At 45.5% G+C, this 20,150-nt stretch overlaps 2 protein-coding genes across 2 annotated transcripts in view; both read right to left on the bottom strand.

Annotated features, from left to right (window-relative positions):
• Positions 1-1,899: 1,899 nt before the first annotated feature.
• Positions 1,900-6,828, bottom strand: T265_00465 (hypothetical protein; the record flags this gene model as incomplete). The annotated part of the gene is made up of 4 exons (XM_009164238.1): positions 1,900-2,280; positions 4,599-4,790; positions 6,301-6,435; positions 6,477-6,828. The coding sequence occupies 4 exons, from the start codon at positions 6,826-6,828 to the stop codon at positions 2,147-2,149; spliced, it is 813 nt and encodes a 270-aa protein (XP_009162502.1).
• A 10,209-nt stretch (positions 6,829-17,037) lies between these two features.
• The window catches only part of T265_00464 (hypothetical protein), a gene marked incomplete at both ends in the record, with an annotated part of 35,005 nt that continues 31,892 nt past the window's right edge, over positions 17,038-20,150 (bottom strand). The window contains one exon of the mRNA XM_009164237.1: positions 17,038-17,102. Within this exon, the coding sequence (XP_009162501.1) occupies positions 17,038-17,102 (65 nt within the window). The remainder of the gene's footprint in view (positions 17,103-20,150) is intronic.

Raw genomic sequence — 20,150 nt, 5'->3', positions numbered from 1 at the left:
CTTATAGAGTTTGCACGGCGATTAGCAAACAAGGCTATCACTGACCAACACCCACAACTGTGTACAGCGATAGCACCCGACAAACATAATGCTGTAATGAACAGATCGAACCGTACTCAGGTGTGTACAGCACCCTGTAGGATAACCAAAAACGATTAGTCGGGTGCTAACTACCTGGTTTCCTGTAGCCATCCAACGCCGTTATATTTGAACTTGACATAAGCACAGTTAACCCCCCTTTACCAGGGCTAGCAGACAACACTGCTCCTGGAAATAAGTTTCTTTAAGAGAACCATTTCAAGGGATGCAAACAACTCTTCGCCAGACGACCAACCACCTTCTTGCAAGCTCTCGCATACCAAGAGCAACTCTGTATTCTTGCAACTAGGAGCCACCTCCTCCAATTACCTCCCCAACGGGGGGATTAATATGAACCGCCATCGACATCCACATCCAGTTAACGGAAATCCAACTGCGTGCAAGATTCCTGATAATAAATGGTGCATCATAGAATTGTCCAAAACAACTGCAGCCACTAGAAACCCAGTGAATCGTCACACGTCCCATTGTCACATTTTCTGTCTCCATTACCTCTGATACGCATTTAACCTGTTATGAGTTCTGAAGTATCAGCACACTCAGATATCTTAAATCAAATCGACATATATTCAGATGAAAACCCTGTAACAATGACGATGATGCTAGCCCTTTTTTAAGACAACCAAAGAGAAATTCAGTTTAATCGCAGATACGTGTAGACGCTACGTCCCCTTTTGAGAGTATACCAATCAGTTCAGTTTTCGGAGGATCGCAAGCAGAATTCCTGCATTATGAAAATGACTTTAATACAGAGGCTTCGTCCACTGGGGACTTCTCAGGGAGGAAATTTGTGTATCGATAATTCGAATGAACGATGACAACATCCCAATTCATTTCAGATAACTGAACGTCAGTCCCAAGTATTGTGCTTCATACAACCACTGGAATACCTGTGATCTATTAAAGCACTCGCTTAATTTTGTTCCCTACTGAGATGTAGGCCTGGCGTTCTAACCCGACCTCGTTAGTCTGTCTTCGCAAATCAATCTTCCGGTAACCCAGATGCTGAAAAAAGCCCACCCAAGATGGTTCCATGCACATCTGACTATGGAGAATCGAACCACTGTACGGTGACGGCACCACTATGGTGACAGCTCTCAGTTCCTATTGAATTCCTGTTGTGGCTCACGGAGAATGATATCCCATTTTCATGGCAGAAACAGTTAGACTTTAATACTGACTCTACCAATCACATCAGTGTGCTATAAAATGTAAGGATGGAACATGTACGCAACGTATTACTGATTTAGAATAACATATTAGCACCAGAACAGTCATTGCTCTGAAGTATCCGCTCATCTGGAGCTATATTTTTCGACGGGTTGTTTCCACGGTTGCAGGAGAGGAAAGCACACGCGAAACGACCACACTTTCCCATGAGAACAGGGGTTTTCTTATGAAAGCCGGTAGATTATAATGTTATGCTGTCCACCAGCTAGGTTGGAACTTTTAAATGAATCGTTCTCGGGATGATGAACAGGATGTTGTAGTCCACCATTTCATGATAGACTTCAAACTGTTATTGTGGGAAGGTTATGTTCACTCTTCAGCTTTGGAGGGAATGGATATGGGGACACATTATCCTCACTTATTTCCATGCAAAATAGTTACGACAGTAACTTGATCGGACCGACCAACGGCGGTCAGGGAGAGGGAGGGGAATTTACAGCATTTTTTCAGAATCTAAAAGTATTCACTTGTCCGCACTCAGTTCACGTAATTGGCACTTCATTCATATCCTGTTGACCTGATTTGGCCAAGTTTCCTAGATTTTCCGGTCACCGGAGGGACTGACGCAAGCATGCTAACGGATAAAATGTCATTTTGTTTTAACTACTCACAAGTGAGCAAAAATACAAAAATAAAATTAGACGATGCAAGTGTACAGACAACGGTCGCAAAACCAGAGAAACATAGTCAAGGTAAACGCTAAGAGAAGGTGAACACTGCAAACAAACAGAAAAATCAAAGATACAACGGATCACAACAAGGTATGATGACAAATTAAAGGAGGAGATCAGAACCAGATATGAAAAGCTAGAAAAGATCACAAACGGTTAAAAGTCAGGTAATCATAAAGCAAGGACGGCAACCGCAGTTTGGACAGTTGATCAGGCCCCGCAGCCTGGATTGTTTTTCGGAAAGCCAGGCGGACGAGGAATTGGAGTGAGGGCACTTGAGCTGGGGGGAAAAAATCGAACAAAATCAATCGGCGATCAGATAAAAAACTGGACAGTTGATCAGGCCCCGCAGCCTGGATTGTTTTTCGGAAAGCCAGGCGGACGAGGAATTGGAGTGAGGGCACTTGAGCTGGGGGGAAAAAATCGAACAAAATCAATCGGCGATCAGGGTAAAAAACCATTAGTCAGATAATGACAAAAGGTAATTGTTTGAAACGATTCGGCTCGGAAAGGTATTGCGGATTCAGAGAAGACAAATGCCGTCAGCAGATGACCTTGTACCTTACCAAACAAATTGGAAGTACATGTATTCTTGAAATTCAATTTCAGGAAGTGTCTGGTGTTATCAGACTCGTGTCGAGGCTATCCTTTGTGAGTGCATTTCACGTGGTTTTCAAAGTAACTATTTGGTTATTTGACGCAGTTGAATGGGTCTACACCCAGCAGCAACAAGATAAATTTGGATGTGAGGCGCTTTAGAGATCACAGACCGATGAATTTGGATTAAAAAGGAAACACAAATTCTTAGATAACTGGAACGATTTTCGATGGACTTTTTAGAAAATGAAAGAATGAACTAACGGTAAGCCGCTGTGTATTCGCGAATGTTGTGGTGCGCGCACTGATTCACGCGTGAGCAATGCGAAATCGGTTGTTGTCCTCCCAACTATAACGCCTGCAGTTATCAGACTCAAGTGTGATTCTTTCTTAACCTTCAGCTTAATTCCACGGTGAGCAAATAGTTTGTCGACGAACGCTTTTAAATGGTAAAAGGTGATTCTGTTAGATACTATGTCACGGATTATAAAGGCACGAGATGAGGGTTCATCAATAAATATAACGGTGTACTTCTCTCACGGTAGGATGGAGCTTAACAATGTCAGTGTAGTGTCAGAAAGCAAGACTGATGATGTTTTACCCTTTGTAGATGGGAGTCTCGCCACCAGATTGTGTAGAGATGGAAAAGCTAGGACTCCAAATGAGAACCTGAAATTTGGGATGAAATACCGACCAGGAAAACCAAATGGAAGCCACTGATCCACAAGCTACTGCTGAGCAGTTTATCATCATTATCCTACAATCAAGGAGGCCTCAACTAGCAAAAGGTGAGGTTTACCGCAAAAACCCCACGTCCTTAGAGAAGGCGACTAACAGCATGGTACCTACACATCTCGAGATGATTGAAATAAAGTATAATTTTGGAGAAAGATTTCATTGGGGAGATTCACCCTAAATCATTTGCCAATCTCACCCAACACAGCCCTGCACACAACGACAGACAAGCGTTAGCTAAGGAGTGGCAGTAAGCTCATAGATAAGATCTGCGTGCTTTGTCCGGCGATATCGAAGTCGTTTAGCTGTAACATCCTTTCGTTGTCTAGCTGCCATCCCACCCGAAGGAGGCACGGGGGTTGGGATACTGCCAGGTTGCCCAAGCCTAGAGATAGAAATCGACATGCAGAGGTCCGGTTCGAACCACGAACTCTCCGGTCAGTAAATTCGCGCTCTAACCACCGACCCATCGCGCCCCCATGTCCTGCGCAACGAAAATAACTCAGGAAGACTCGAAGATCCCTCAACGCCCAACTTTAAAGTAACCACTTTAGTTTAGCAGGACCGCGTTGTGGCCTGTCCTCCACGAACTTATGACCGATAACTTTTAGACAACTCGTTATCCCCCTAACGCGACAAGGACAACGGGAGTGAATGGCACGAAGGATATTCAAAAACTTCGAGGATATACCTCGTTGACCAAATACATGCAAAAGAGCGAACGTACCCACTGAGTTAAAGACTCCTTTGAAGTCAAGGAAAATGGTGACAGTTGGCTGATGGTATGCGTGACCATGCTCAAGCACCTGATATAATGTGAAGATGTGGTCAGTACACATCCTGCCTGGTGTTCGTGGATTCGCGTATCGCGTGATGAGGTCAGATGTCGCAGTATTACTAAAGATAGCGACCGTGTTACAACAGGACACTAAAGCTTATGTCTATTGGTTGGAGCGATTGTTCCGGGTAATTTTTTAAAAGAAAGGCATACTGACTGATTGGCCCCAGGTTGTCGGGATGCCTTCGTGTCCCCAAATTAGTTTTAATAATCTGGTAAGGATAAAACACCAGAGACAGACAGACAGAGAGAGAGTTCGAACCAAATACGCTGTTGCTACTAGATGGGTGATCGCTAACTCTATAGCCGTGACAACAGTAAACAGATGTGTTCAGTCCAGACGGATTTTACGCGTTCGTGACAAACTTACTTTAGCCTAAAACGATACCATGGTCTAGACGATATACCTAAAGTGACAATCGACTTACAAGTCCTGGTGTTCAGCAGTCGATACAGATCGGTATCCCTGGGAACATAGTCTAGTGGAGTGCGATTGAACTTATCAATCGGGTTCGGATAAGCTCCATGAGCAAGCAAAAGCGAAGCCCCGTGAAGGTCATTCATTTCGGCGGCCAGATGGAGGGGGGTAGTCAGGCGAGCCGGACAGTTGGGATCAGCGTCTAAAGGATTCCAGAGAAAAACATCTTAAGGCTATTTTGGTGCTTTCAAAGGGTTGGTGGAGCATGGTGTGTGTAAGACAGAATGGTTATAAAGACGTTACTGCAGTAAAAGGGTACTTTGGTCAATTTTGGGAAGTATTTTTAAGACTAAAATAAAGTATACTCGTCCCCCATATAGAGACCATCGGTAAGGAGCCCTATACGTGATCGTCCTATGGTAGTGGTCTTCATACAGCAACAGATTTCCTTACGACGCAATTATTCGTCTTACTCAATTGTATGTACTCTTCATTTATTTACTCTACCACACATAGATAACCGTTAATACGCACTGATCGCACGATTTTTCTATAGATCCGAAATAAATACGGATGCACGCTTGCTCTCTACAAAGACCACACTTTCCCGACTAAGGAAAATGAAGAGAGAGAGATTCAGTTGGGTTCCACGTGAGTTTCCCGTCAAACTGTCCCTTTCTTTCGAGTTCGAAAATTCAGTTGACCATATTACCTATCAACCATTTTCCGGTCAGGGATTTGGGACAAAACCTGATAAATAGACGTCCTTGAAACTGCTCCGGAGACAAAATTTATAGAAGCTGTGTTCCAAGAACGCAGCTGCCATTTAGTTTTGTAGTAAGTGTACTCCCAAGGTGAGGTTCAACGTGCAGCGGCAAAAAAGAATGCTAGGCGGAATGGCTCGGCGGTTTCATCCTTAAAGAAACTATTGGCGAGCATGACTCACTGGTTGTGAGGTAGGACCAAGGCAAAACCCACGGTGCACGAGTTAAGCAGTAAAATAACGAGATATGGGTGGATGTTAGGCTTACCTGCTTTCAGATCAAGTCCCAGAGGCCCTAGACATTCCTGAACGACAGTCAATGATGAGGAAAGCAGTACAACAATGGGTGCGAAATTTCACATACCTCGGACCATCTACACCCCACAGCAAACAGGCCGGAAACGAAGTTACTGTTATTCCTGCAAGGTGTTTTTAAAGCTCAGACGTGTATGATGACAAAGAATGACAAAGTGAAGACCAAGGACCGGAGTTATACATTATCTTGTGGAAGAGCCACTGAATGTTTCCGAACATTCACACAATAGTCAAAGTTCTCTTGTAGCACCACAAGCCAAGAAACCTGTCAGAGATCGCTTTCATAAAATCAACACGGTGTTCATGAATGAAAACATGGAGCTCCTTGCATGTCGCTGTTCGCGTGTCAATTACTGGGCCATCTCGAGCTGTACACTAGATTAACTACAAAAGGCATAGAGTGCTGTCTTAGTGTGCATTGGAATATACATAACTTGCTACCGCAAAGTCGGGTAAGGAACATTCAAGAAACTTGTTTCTTTATCAGAACATACCCCTTGGATGGGCAAACTACCCAAAAAAATAAAAAAGAAGTTTCATAAATTATCAAGATAGCCATGCTAGAACGCACCCCATAACGCTGCTAAGGAATTCTGATCACATAAAGTGAAGCCAAATCGCATTTATCACTCACCTCCCATCAGGAGTAATTGGACTCCGGCATAAAACTTTTTTCGGACTGCAATGTGCAGAGGACAAAATCCAGACCGATCCGGTGCATTGACTGCAGCTCCCGCTTTTATTAGCAGTCGCATGGCATCAATATGCCCTGAGTGACCAACATAATGACAGGTAATATACTAAACATACCGTTTTTGGTGGCATACATTAAAGGTGATCCCCAGTAGGAAGAAGGGTTAACATCAACGCCGTGATTGAGAAGAAGGGAAATGACCTCCGTTGATCCATTCAAAGCCGCATCACACAAAGCTGTGTGGCCATCGACATTTCCCACATTCGGGTGTAATCCTGCATCTAACAGCAACCGTACGGCTTCAACATTGCCCAGCAAGCAAGCGTGATGTAACAACGTGTTGTTGTCCGCATCTCTAACACGCACCAAGTCAACTTCCTTGACAAGGTTGCGTAATTCTTGGTTGGTGCCGGTCTCCAGTATCCTCACCGATGGCAGCATTAATGGATTGCAAGGAAGTGCACACATGTTTTGGCCCAAGGACACAACCCTTGAGGATCATCTAACAGCCTGTACCGTTTCCTGAATGAACAAGAGCATCAAAGTATCAAATCATGTGGATTAAAGGGAATTTTTAGCTTATATTTCCATCACCAACACAGTAATTAATCCTATTTCGTTTCAGCCATCTCCTATATGGAGAGAAGCGACAACAATGCTACACACTCATCAAGAATAATATGTGGTATCCTCACCCGTGCCATGTGGGTCTCGTGTCGATTAGTAAAGACGATAGTATCTCTATGCCAGGCAAAAATAGCCCCCAAGCCGGCCATAAAGAACTAGAGTGTCGAACACAGAAACGGTAGGTCTGAGGATGAATGACAAAGGTTGGCATTCAAACTCCTACACACCGTTAATCTTGCATTTAGGCTAATCTTGGAGTGGCAATGAATGGGTAAAAGTGAATGAATATGGAGTTAAAGCAGTAACATGGTATCTAGTCCATCAACGAATCAACTGCTGAAATACCATGATGCATTAGCGATTAATCAATCGCATAATCCAATCGGTATAAAGACAGTTTTGTACAGGCGCATCATGTTACGACGGAAACCTGCTTGAGGAGCACCACTATCAGCGTGCGGCAATCGACAGGCTGAACTATCAACAGGAGGAGTTCGGTCGTACCTTTTTCAAAACAGAACCGGAGTTGTGACCAAATAGGCCCGTATTACTCTCGGAAGATCCGCTCGCCTCTTTCTACACAGCCATTTCCAGCATGATCTGTTGACAGGATCTACTACGGCCATTGAAGAGACAACAAGAGCTTTGCTACAAAACTCGTAGTTCGTACTGACGAATACACTCAGGTTGTTTGACGGCAGATAGTTTGGAGATCAGTGGTCTTCCTTGCGATCTGATCTAGCAAATAGTTAGAAATATGAAGAAGATAGTGGGCGAGAGCGCGAAAATTCAGTCTGGAGGGGTGAAAAATACGGATTTGGTCACATTAGCTAGTTGATCAAAGAGAGGTGACTCCGCGTGACGCAACCTGACAGCAATAGTTTCAGTACTTTGACAGAGATGAATTTGGAACTATTGAATTGCACTCGATAAATCAAGTTCATTCGGACTGACCCGGTTATCGTGCCGGATATATAAGTCACGATCGCACAAATCATGTTTGACTTTGTGGAGGATGACAAATGCACAGCCATTCTCTGACAAACGCACCAAATTGCATATATGACCCATAGTAGCACGTGGAAAGTATAATGAAAGCAGAACCGTGTGCTGGTTGGTATTGAGCGGACAGTTTCTAGTGAAGTGAATCCTAAGATGCAAAATAATTCTACGGTGGGTACTGGATTTCGTGTAATAGTTTCGGAAGGCTCATTGCCCCTCTAATGGAAGTTCATGTACACAGGCGATTTTGGGACTGGAGGAAATTCGTAGTCGACCTTCAATGGCGTCCTCAGTGCAAAATTTACGGACCCTGTGTGCCAAAGGCTCAATCAGGTTTCGTTCATATTGTACATCAGTGAGGCTGGGAAATCTGGCCTGATTCCGTCTGCATTCGGAAGATTCACCCTTGGAGAGTACAGACTAGTTTCCGAGTCAGAGTGAGAAAAAAATGAAACACGTTCCTTGACCCAGCTTGCTGCACTGCGTTATATCATTAAATGAACCGAGCTGAAGTAGTGAAGCAGCACATACGTGGTAGTGGGCGAGCCAGGGATTGTGGAAATATCAACAAGGTCTGTAATTCGGGAGTTGTTTGATTAGTAGGCTTAAAATCTCAATCCCAAGAGTGGATCGCACCGTCACTTCACTCATTTACCTGTCGTTCGAGGAAAAAACGAATTTCGTAAAGGAAAATCCTCAAAATTTATCGTCCTGATTTTTCCATCATGGGTAAAACAAAACTGGACGCCATTAAATCGCAGTTTGCAGCGGAAAGGGGACCCATAGTCAAAAAAATCCTTAAAAGGTGATGGATATTGAGTTTGTTAGGAATATGTAACGACCAGAATGTGGAAATAAATAATGTATAAATGAAGCACAGCTATGAAAAACCGAGAAATATTGAGCCTGGTATTGAAAGTTTAATTACAGAAAGTAAGGACAACAGAAAGCTAAAGGGGATACCAAAGAAAGAATGTAGTTCTGTCCGGCAACTGCGTTCTGGAACTTGGTGTGGTGTAGGTAACGCGTCGGTCAACCAAACAATTGTCGGTGGGACGAAAGAGGCAGGTTCCTGTCTACGTATGGGAGCGACGGCAGTATACCAGGCCGCAAAAAACATGAACATATGACTGAAACCGTCGTCATGCCACACCGGTCATCGAGTGGTGGAATCAGCCAGGTCATCTTACTTGCTGCACACAGAAGGGCGGGTAAGCGAAAACACGCTGCTTTTGAAACTTTCCTTTCTATACTTTCACGCATCTTCCCTTTACCCCACACCAATGTGAATGCTGTTTCTGCAGGCCCCATCACTAGGACTGAAGATCTTGTTCGCTTCGCATCACATAGCCGCAGTTTCTGAGCGTCCGTCTTTAAACCTCAACACCTCGAGGCTAGTCTTCGGGCCTCGAAAACCGGTCTAATTGACTGCTTTTGTCGTTTTCACTCCGAAACGAGCGGGAAAATAACCTACTGTGCCTCGTACATTGGCTTTTCTCTGTATTGGTGCTTGCTGTTTGTCAGAAACAGCTCAGGAAGCGAGTACCGTAAAAGTCCCGCCTGTCTTTCTCCCTTCCGGTTGCGCAGCAGTAGCAGCTGGATACACCTTTATTGTGTTGAGCCGCCGGACAAGAGCACCTGTTGAAAGCCACCTCTGGGAGGTTCATGTGGCAACAGCTGTGAATGAGTCTCGAAAGAGAGAGATACATTATCTCATGTTTATCGTCTCTGATTAAACCCAGTCGACCACAAAAGGCAGTATCTACGAGCCTTTAGGTGTTCTTTAACAAAAGGATGGAAGCTCAAACATCGCTATGCTTGCTGGTGATGTGAACACTTGGGTAGGCAGGCTTGGCGCAGCTGAGGCTATGTTGACTGGTCAGCTTGGGTTGGGCATGAGATGTATGGACAACGGAGAGCGCACACTGCCGGTATGTGATTATCACATAGCATTGCCGTGCACTGCCAAGTTCGTGAAAAGCGAAAGTCGTAGTGTATATAGTGTCCACCAGCACCGGATCCAAATCAACCGCATTAGCATCAGCTGACAGGGGCGAGGGTCACTCCTTCTGGAGTGTTTACATTGACTCCGATCATGTAATTGTCTGTTGCTGCTTTCCTGGTCTATGCAAAACATGTACACACCGTTCGACCATCGAGAAGCTCGTGGACTCCGAAGTCAAACAAATGCATCAGAACCTACTTCCCAACGCCTACTATCCCTGCTGCGAAATATCCGAAGCTGTACGTGACGCTAGGACTTCCACCGACGATAAAACCCAGCCGAAGTCTTCAGAGCGTTGGATCTCTGACAGAAAGGTGTCATTCCTTGAGATTCAGCGACAGATTCCTTCTAGTCGTAAAAAACTCAACTGGATGCATTATCGGACGTCGGGTGAAACTGAGACCAGGAAGCTGGTGGATCAGTCTGAAGAAGTGGAAGAAGTGAAGAATGCTGGAAGTGACTATAGACTGTTCTACGTGATTCGTTCGGAGGCCGCTTGCCAGTGAAAAAAACGACCACAACGGTTCTCCGATATTCAGCAAAGGACTTCTGGTCATTGGTTAGAATAATTCGAAGAATCCAGTTGGCCACTTGTTAATTGCAATCCGGATTGTCAGCTTTTGACAGAAACGTGAATGGTGAATATGGAGCCCTATACCGAAGTTTCCGAGTAAACATCCCTGCTCAAGCTTCATCGTGTTTTTGATCCCGATGATCTGCTCCATAAAGTGCATTATTTGAACATACCCCTTACAATTCCAGGAAAATCACTGGAATTTGTGTGAAATTTTACATACCTCGGTGATTGTATTAGCTCTGACAGAAATGTCTGATGAAGTTAGTGCAAGAATCTCAGAGGCTCGAATTACGTTTGCTAACTTACATCACTTGTGGCCTACACCTCCACGCATCCATTCGGGCAATCTGGATACAAACTAACAGTAAGAACGCTACTGAACTCGATTATCAACCATATCTAGTAGCGTCTTCAACCAGGCACAGTGGAGATCACGCGGTCCCCATCTTGGAAGGCGATTTGCACCGACAGTACCCAGACTTTTCGTAATCTCTTTCATACCTCTCTGACAGGTCAGGGGCTGGTCACCTCTCTGCTTGCGCTACGCCGAACTGAGTATGGAAAACAGGTGACAGACGGTTATTCGGCATGCGAAATACATGGCCTAATCAGCACGGCTTGTAGTGCTGGACCGTAAAAACTGATACCCTTTTTAAGATTCTAGCCTCCAGAGAACAGCCGTTTCGATGTTACGGTTTTCACTAAAGCTGGGAAGACTAGGACAGAATTTCAGGGGAGGGGACCCGAAGGTGGACCCTGACGATACAAACCGCGCATCAATAGCAAAGGAATGGTCCTCATAGGACTGCAGATAGGTACAACACTCGTTTTACCAGCACGAGCGATCACCGCACCACTGACCAAGATTTATACGCATATTTTCCATGAGGGGGAGAGATGGCTCGGTGGTTAAGACGCCAATTTACTAACCGTGGTTCGAACCCGACTTCGACATCTCGACCTCGTCGGTCTGGAAATTGGACAACCTGGAAGTACCCAGCCATCATGCCTCCTTGGGGTAGCATGACAGCTAGGCACCTAAAGGGTGCTACAGCTAAAAGGTTTATGTTTATGTTTAGTGTATAGGCCATCATGCTTCGGCGAATACTTTAGCTGCTTCAAGTCACTGAAATGAAATTGCTCAAATGCAATTAAGAGTGAGGGCAACCCAGAGGAATTTTCGGAACAACATAACTTCAGCAATATCCACTAATGGAAACCTGGGAACATTTCATTAAACGAATACTAAAGCGGGACGAAGATCACATGTGCACCATCGACAGTGTAACTAGCACATAGGTCTAGACGAATGAATAAAATTAAAGGATCCCTAACTCGCACTTACATCCGACCATATGTGTAGCCACCTAAGGACGCACCTTTGATTGGAGGTAGCATTTCTAAGGCTGGGAGAACAAGTGCTGATTAAGCACACCTTGAGAGCCTAAACCGAAGGTGCAATTAAAACGCCTTCCGGAAGTGCAGCCAACAGAAGGGGATAATGAATCCCAGGCTTTTCAAACTTATAACTACGCCCACGAGCAATTGCCGTCTTTGTATGGTTAAAGAGTAAGGCCATCAGCAGAAACCTCCGCTCGCCAATAGCTCATGCTCACGTGAGTACAGCCATATTTGACAGCAAACAAGCCAAGCTGAGTGTAGCTATGCCTCGATTCTGGAGAGATGGTCTAAGTGGTTAGAGCGCGAATTTGCTGACCAGAAGGTCCGTGATCCTGAAACATTTTGGAGCAAAAAGGTTTTACTCCACTCGTAAAGGTTTTGCAGCTAAGAGCATTGTGCGGCTAATAGGCCCCTTGGGCATGTTTGCTAATGGTGCAGCAACAAAAATTCCCACCGATTAGATATGTTGTGTTATCACCACATGTCAGCAGATTGTGTTATAGTGCAAAACCGTTTAGGCGACCCGCCGTACCAGAAGCCTGCTTGAGAGATAATGTGGACCTCCTCCACAGCGCGTCACTCTAGAGAGGATGAGCATTTTGGAGCGCGTTCAAATAGACGTCGCACTCATATCCACTTGATAACCTTGTAGCCCTCTTCTGCGCATCTACAGTACAATTACGTATTTCTTCAAGAATGGTGAGTGAATGCGAGAGGCTTAGGACGCGGCTGTGAAGCACGGATCTACATAGGCAAATGTTCTACTCCTTCAATGCCGCCACATTCAGGAAACGAATCGCATTATTGTACTTGTTTTACCTACGCCACATAATGGACCAAGATTCCTCCAGTAAGAACCGAATTCTTGTTACTGCATCCTTTACTTTCCATACAGAATGCCACACCCATAGGGGTCGAATGGACCAATATTTTCTTGGCCGACGACAAAATATTATTCTCTGTACTCTCAAAGCTGTCCAGTTACACAGGTAATAATAACGCTTAACGGCTCTGTAACTGTTTGGTAAACTGTTCTGAATACAGGACACTCGGCATAATGTTGTGAGAGTTGCCGATAGCTTCCTCCCAAATAATGTAGTGCGGATGTTCAATCCCTAACCACAACACTACTGCGTGCTTACAACGGTTTGCACTAGATCTTTTGTATTTAATATCATATGCTAGCAAATCCAGTCCTTGTTTGGTCGCTAGCCTACTGAGTACAAATACATCCCTATCCTATCTCACAATCGCTTGTTGTAGTTACCCTAATCGCGGTAGATGTCAAGTATTTCTCTCTGTGTATAGTAACGCACATATACCATCTGATATCTCCTACTTTACCAACCACATGCCATTCCCTCAGCTTTCCAAGGTTTGAATTTCGGCAATATCAGGTATGGACGACCTGGCTGGCCGTTACCCACTCCAACTGGCCTATGATCTACAATGATCCCAAAACGGACCGAAAAACCTGCGATCTTATAGCGGCTTCGTTCTACCTTTGTTATCTTGACAAGCCTGAAAAAATCTTGCTGCTTAAAGAATTGCGCTTCCCAGCCCAATGACCTTAAATACAGGGCTGTCCAAAAATCGGAATATATCAGGTCACGGCACTGCCATACTGTTTGATGGCTCACCCGCAACCATGTCCATCCCACTCTCGACCGGAAGTCGATTCATGCACAAGCCAAACTGAAGCAAATGATTGGCTGGTCCTAATCACGTGATCCATACCGAAACATACACCCACTGCATACGAGGCCCAGCTGTTTAGCAGAGGTTTGCACCGATGGTCGCTCGAGGCTAGATGGCCGAGCGGGGTAATCTTCGGAACGGCCCTGGTGGTTCGCGGTTCGATTCCGGGCATCGTCCCCAGACTTCCTTTCGACTTTCTTGGTTAACATGCTACCGTACACTCGCGACCCTCCGTTCCACTGACTACCAATACGAACATGCTCCCCACCTGGCCCCAACTGCCTTCATGACATGTACATTCCAATCTGATGAATTCTTCGTTCGAATTTATCCATTTATGTGCGCCTGTGCTTCCCCCTCAAAAGCAATAATTTCCAATACCGTTCGCGCTCCGGTTCGTGTGCTGCCACCATCTCAGTCTTCCACGGAACTAACTTCCTCAACAACAGCGATACCACTGTGTCCTCACAGTTTCACTGTGCACTGCGATTCTGAGATTCCTGATATCATTCATCCGCTTTGTTAATCCCTCCATTTCATCACCCTCACTTGCTCTTTTTATGACCCCGGCCGTGAGCCCAACGGTCCAAGGCCACGAGGCCTTAACAGTGGTTTAAGGTTTAGTTCAATTTGACTAGTTGGATGGCGCCAACACGTCTGTTTCACTAGATCTTATTTTCTGGTTCCTCACTTTCCAGCATCGACAGTCCTCTTGTCACGTATTTGGCAGGAAGCTCTTTGTTTTGCCATCTCTCGCTTTGCTTTTGCCCGCCACATTCAAATCCTCACGATCCGATCTTTGGCGGATGCCGCTGGCTATTCGCACACTGAGATTGATTTCTGGAAATCTACGGCATTTTCAGACTTGCCACTTCATAGTGTAGAATGTCTATGTATAATGTATATGCTCCTGTATTATTACTTTACCATGGCGATTTGTTTAAGTGAACGAAATCTCCAGGTCAATAAAGTCCGCCGACTGTGAATACGTTACCTGATGATAAAAAATCGCGAATTGTAGAAAAGGTTGACTCACATAAAATGAAAGTAATTTTCAGGTATTTTTCCACCGGAACAGATTTCCTCAACATTCTAGAAGCTAAATGGCCTTCGAAGATGCAACATTTGCGTAGGCGCATTCGTGCAAACAAATTTTGGTCGATGATTCTTTGTTGTCAGTAAAAATTCCGTAGTGCACGCTAATTATTTGCTAAACATCGTGCAGTTTGGCTGGCAAATTACAAAGGTTTTCATTATAGGTTCCGAATTATGCTAGAAAGACCTCGAGGTTCATCGGTCTTAACCGATGCACACCACTAACATTCGGCTAGGGGTACGCGACGCCTAACTAACTAGCCACATGGAACCTACGTCGATAATACCAGACAGCTGAACGATCTTAACCGACGCACACGACTAACATGCGTCTAGGGGCACGCGATGCCTAACTAACTAGCCACATAGGGCCTACGTCGATAATACCAAACAGCTGGACGATCTCAACCGACGCACACCACTAACATGCGGCTAGGAGTACACGATACCAAACTAACCAGCCACATAGAGCCTACGTCAATAATACCAGACAGCTGAACGATCTTAACTGACGCACACCACTAACATGCGGCTANGTACGCGATGCCTAACTAACTAGCCACATAGAGCCTACGTCGATAAAACTAGAGAGCTGAACGATCTTAACTGACGCACACCACTAACATACGGCCAGGGGTACACGATGCCTAACTAATCCATCCATGTGTGACGGAGAAAAGGCCCAAAATGGACGTCTTGAAATTTTGAGATATATTGGTCCTTTTGAAGTCTACATATGTCCTTCGCTGAAGCACATTTTCTTCTTCGTGAGGATCGTTCATTTGGCCGTTGAAGTCCTGAAATGAGAGGAAGATATAATTCAGGTTATCGAAATATCACCATAAGGCGGGCGGCCGACAAACAGGTAGAGATACTTACCCCAAAATTCACTTTTGGGGTTGACTTGAGGACAGTTATTCCTCGCTTCTTGCGTGCGTCGAGGGGCTCTTTTGCCTATTGGGAGTCGGTGCGACACGTCACTCACGTTGCCACCTGAGTTGTCAACTTTAAGGCGGGTTTGACGAGCCAAAGGGTGCCGGTCTTCAGAAGTGTTGGCAGTGGTGGCGGAAGTCTTGGTTTAGACTGGGGTCAAATTCAACGGAATGATCGAAACTGCATCTGTTTGATAGACAGCATATTCTGTGTGCTCAGCCGGCGAGATGACGATAGAGACGTCTGCTCTGTTGACCACTGTGTCCAGGTTCGTGGTATATGCGTTGTCCATATTCACCTGTGCACTGAAGTTCGCGTCCACCACCACTTTTGTTTGTTGTTGCTTGCTGTCTACAGCTTGATTGTTTTCGTCGTCTTCAGTGTGAGGTGCTGGGTTCCGCTCGTCCACATGACCAACATGACATGTTGCGTAGTTGGTAACCTCTTCGTGCACTTGCTTCAAGTTATCAGGTAAGGTCCGAGCTGTGTTCCTTTCCGTCTCTCTTGGCGGCTTTTCGATATTATCAACTCCATTATCCGGAATTGAATAAGCCGCTTGTGTGACGCCAAGTGTGGGATCAAACTGCGTGGGCGGTTTTGTTGTGGTACCCAAATGTGGACACATAACATCAAGTGTGGAAGTAGTAGGAGAAAAATGCGGACCGGAGGATGCGAATGAAGCATCGAACTGTTGGACAGAGGGTTCATGTTGCGCGAGGAGTGAGGGACATGACTCGGCGGTCGTGTATCGAACAGGAAGGACAAGTCATTCCAGAGGATGTCTGATGGTGCAGACAGCGAAACGCCTGAATAAAGTACACGACGGGCGGCTGGGTCATCTAGATGGGACAGGATATAATACTCGTGATACTGCGGATGTACCAGCGTAAGGAATGCCTTCATTCGACCCGACCAGAGCGTGAAATCGTCGCCCATTTGAAACGTCTCTGATTCTTCCAGAGGTGGTTGGATGCGGGACATGATCAGCTTCAAAATACCGACCGATTCTCTGGCAGTTTCGTCGTACATGTTCCGTTATATTTGGGAGATCGAAAATTAACCTCGAAGTTGAATTATCCCACCACTGTCACCAATGTAGCGTGGGATGTCAGGAAGTCAGCGGTATTCGATGTTCGAGAGGATGTGGTGACCGCACACGTCAGTTCTGAAATGTGCGGAGATACGGACTGGTATTAATGAGTCCACACGGTATACACAGCACACATGATCACAGGGCGGGTGAGGCAGAAGAGAACACCGGAGCGTGGTAACGACACGCGTGTATTCGAACGAAACCGAAAACGCAAGTCGGGGGTGTACAAAGTTGGGTCAAGGTCAGTTAGGGGGGTGTACAAGTGGGATGCTCTTCCCTGTCCAGGGCCCGTGGTGACTCGCCCGTGGTACCTGCAGAGGGAGAGGCACAAATAATGTCATATGATAGACATACAATCAGGTACAGTCGGGTTTCAAATGCGTTACAGAAGTTCAAAACCGAATGTGCGCCAATAATTTTCAGAAGAGATCGATCTAAACAAATCCCAAAAAATAACTGCAGAAGGGGGGTTTTCAGTCTACGCATATGTGCCAAGAATTGCAACAATTTGACGTTAAAGATTTTATTTCGCCGGCAGGGGTTTTGCACAAAAATTCATTGTGCGTCTAGCAGCTGGCTTCACGGATTCACGGATTGATACACAGGATCGAGGCTATTGCCCAGGTTTTCCGGGTCGCTTGTGTTCTTGTCAGTCAGTGGCTGTCGTTCACCTGAAAGGCACAAGCACTGTTCTTTCTGTTCTCAGCGCGGTGCGGTATGCGCGCCAGTGCGAGGATTCGCATGAATAAATGTCCAATGATGCATTACAATGGGTTTTAGAAGTAGTGTGGACAACCGTCGGAGGAAGGCCATTCCACGAAGCTACTACCCGAAATGAGAAAAAAATTTGTCTAATGAATGTGTGTGCTCTGAGCTTGAAAATTTTCTTACTATGTCCCCGCCGTGTTTGCTGGGTCAGCGGTAGAAAACTGTTTGCCAAGCTTTGTTCAAACAGGGCATAAGTAAGAATTAGGTCCCCTCGGAGGCGACGGTACTCTGGGGGAAAGAGATTAAGCACCGCAAGACGCGTTTCGTAGTCCACGGATTTGAGGCCAACAACCATTCTAGTGGCGGCCCGCTGGACACGCTCAATGAGGGTGACGTCTTTCGTGCACCCTGAGTGGACAAATTGGTTGGCCTACTCCAGGAGCGGTCTGACGTAGGCCACATACAGTAGTTAGAAGTCCATGCGAGTAATACGGGAGAAGGTGCGTCAGATCATCCGTGGAATGGCGAATGCCTTGTGGGCCGATTTCTGATGGTGCAGTGAGAAGGAAAATTTTGAGGAGACCCAGATGCTCAAATCCTTTTTGGCATCTATCCACATGATGTTTTATGGTCCTTTCTCACCATGCATCATAGGCATTCGCTGAGTCACCTCCAAACGACATACGGACGCACTTTTCATCATTCAGAGGAATGTGCCAGTCCAACGACCACTGGTTGACAGCGTCTACATCCATTTGGAGGGTACTGGCATTGGAACTTCAGGATTTCAAGTTGTCCGCAAAAAGTAGACATGGACTCGCAAGAACATCTGGGAGGTCGTTGACGTAGATCAGAAACAGCACTGGTCAAAAAAACGCATAGTAACTGCGCCTCCCTGGCCATGCCAGTTTAGTGGTGACCACGCTTATACGAGATGATGTCTACCACTTGTGATGCTGTCCCCTTCGACAAAACCATTCTGTACGCACAACCCCAGCCATTCATGCTATCATTTTGCCTGTGACCTTATAATAATGCCCGACGGCATGCCACCCATAAGTGGGGAGTAATCATTTTTACTATTATTAAACAAGTTGTGACAGCTTTTGCAAACACCGAGTTGTTACCTCACTAACACATAAAAACAGTGCATTTTTCGTACACTTAGTTCTGGGGCCTCGCGCGAAGTCTCTGGTGAAATTCTATACGAAATTTTGTGGGCAGACTTGGAATAAATTTCTAAAAGTTCGGCGATTTTATCATTTGGATCTGTCAACCGTCATACCCCAAGCAGGACTTGCTCCTCTACGCTGCAGCCCCTGGCCCGGGATCGCATGTTTCCCCTGTGCAACTTTTAGTCTTCTTCTGCCACACTGCTAATTTGTAGAGTAGGTCGGAACCATGTTTGACCTCGTATCCCTTAACCAGCTTCTGTACTTTTGGATAGCTCTGTCTTGTGAGCCGACCCAAGCGAGAGAGGCATACACATTCGTGTATCTGTGGATCCTGGAAGGCCAGGCAAACTCCAGGTTCATCCACTTGGGGAGCCTCAGATCACGTGAATTTGCCATCTGTTTCACCGCTGTTTTATTCTTCTCTAAAGGCTGTCAGAATGATAGCGGTGAAATCCTACCGTCCGTTTCACCATTTTTATTCCTGCGAACCACCACGGCGTCCGCTTATGTATGATCGGCTCCGCTATATTTGGTCCAAGGTTTAACCATATAAAACACCTGATGGACTGTGAACAAATCATATGATGATGCCGAAACTGCACGGAATGGAAGATTGCAGACTAGGCGTTGAATTTATTCATTTTCATCAATAAATCGCTAAGCTTAAAGAGCCACCATTGTGTGAGGTCTTCCAGGTTTCAAGACCGGAGGCCCATCCTTGAACTGCAAGAAGTCATCGAGAATGTTAAAAAATGCTATTGGCTATGGGTTAGACTTGGCACTAGGTGTTTTCCGGTGGGAGTGATAATAATATGCAAGTATGTTACGGCACCAACCAGGCTCAAAAGGCAGATATCCTCAAGGAAGTTCCCAAGAGGTTATTGCATGTCACGGGAAAATTCCATTAAGGTTCCGATTCCGTTCTTACGTCTCACCAGTAAAATCCATGTTCTCAGTTAGTGCCATCGGACGTTTTCATTCACCGAAAATCTAGAAAATGTGAAAAATGCGACAAAATGAAAGGTGAACTTGTGGAGCTGTTACGTTTGTTGTTCGGTTTTCCCCATGCACTTCTTTAATAAAAGCCACTTGGTGACCGCTGCATGTCCCTTTGCGAATTTCGGCATTCGTTTATGAGGCCATATAGTCTTTTAGGTTAGTGTGGTTTGCACATGCTTGTCAAGATCTACACCAAATTATGCTATCTTAGGTGAGTGCCTGATGGACGGAAGGCTGCGAATGCACGATCGACGGGTGATAGAAGGAAATGGTTCAATTGCTACGTGCGCACTAACCTGGGGGACGTATCTGAAGATCTTCTGCGCACAAAGGGCAGGGCTCGTTACCAGGGCAATATTGGTGATATGGTAATCTATTTCGTGGAGACCAGTGATAAGCAGGTCAGTCTGTTGGCCACAGAAACCACAGAGGACATTGTCTGTTAATCTGTGGACAGTTGTCTTCCGATACTGGAGT

The sequence above is a fragment of the Opisthorchis viverrini genome (genome assembly GCF_000715545.1).
Source record: "Opisthorchis viverrini unplaced genomic scaffold opera_v5_4, whole genome shotgun sequence".
NCBI lineage: Eukaryota > Metazoa > Platyhelminthes > Trematoda > Opisthorchiida > Opisthorchiidae > Opisthorchis > Opisthorchis viverrini.
The sequence above is the reverse complement of the archived record's forward strand: the minus strand, read 5'-3'. Positions and strand labels throughout refer to the sequence as shown.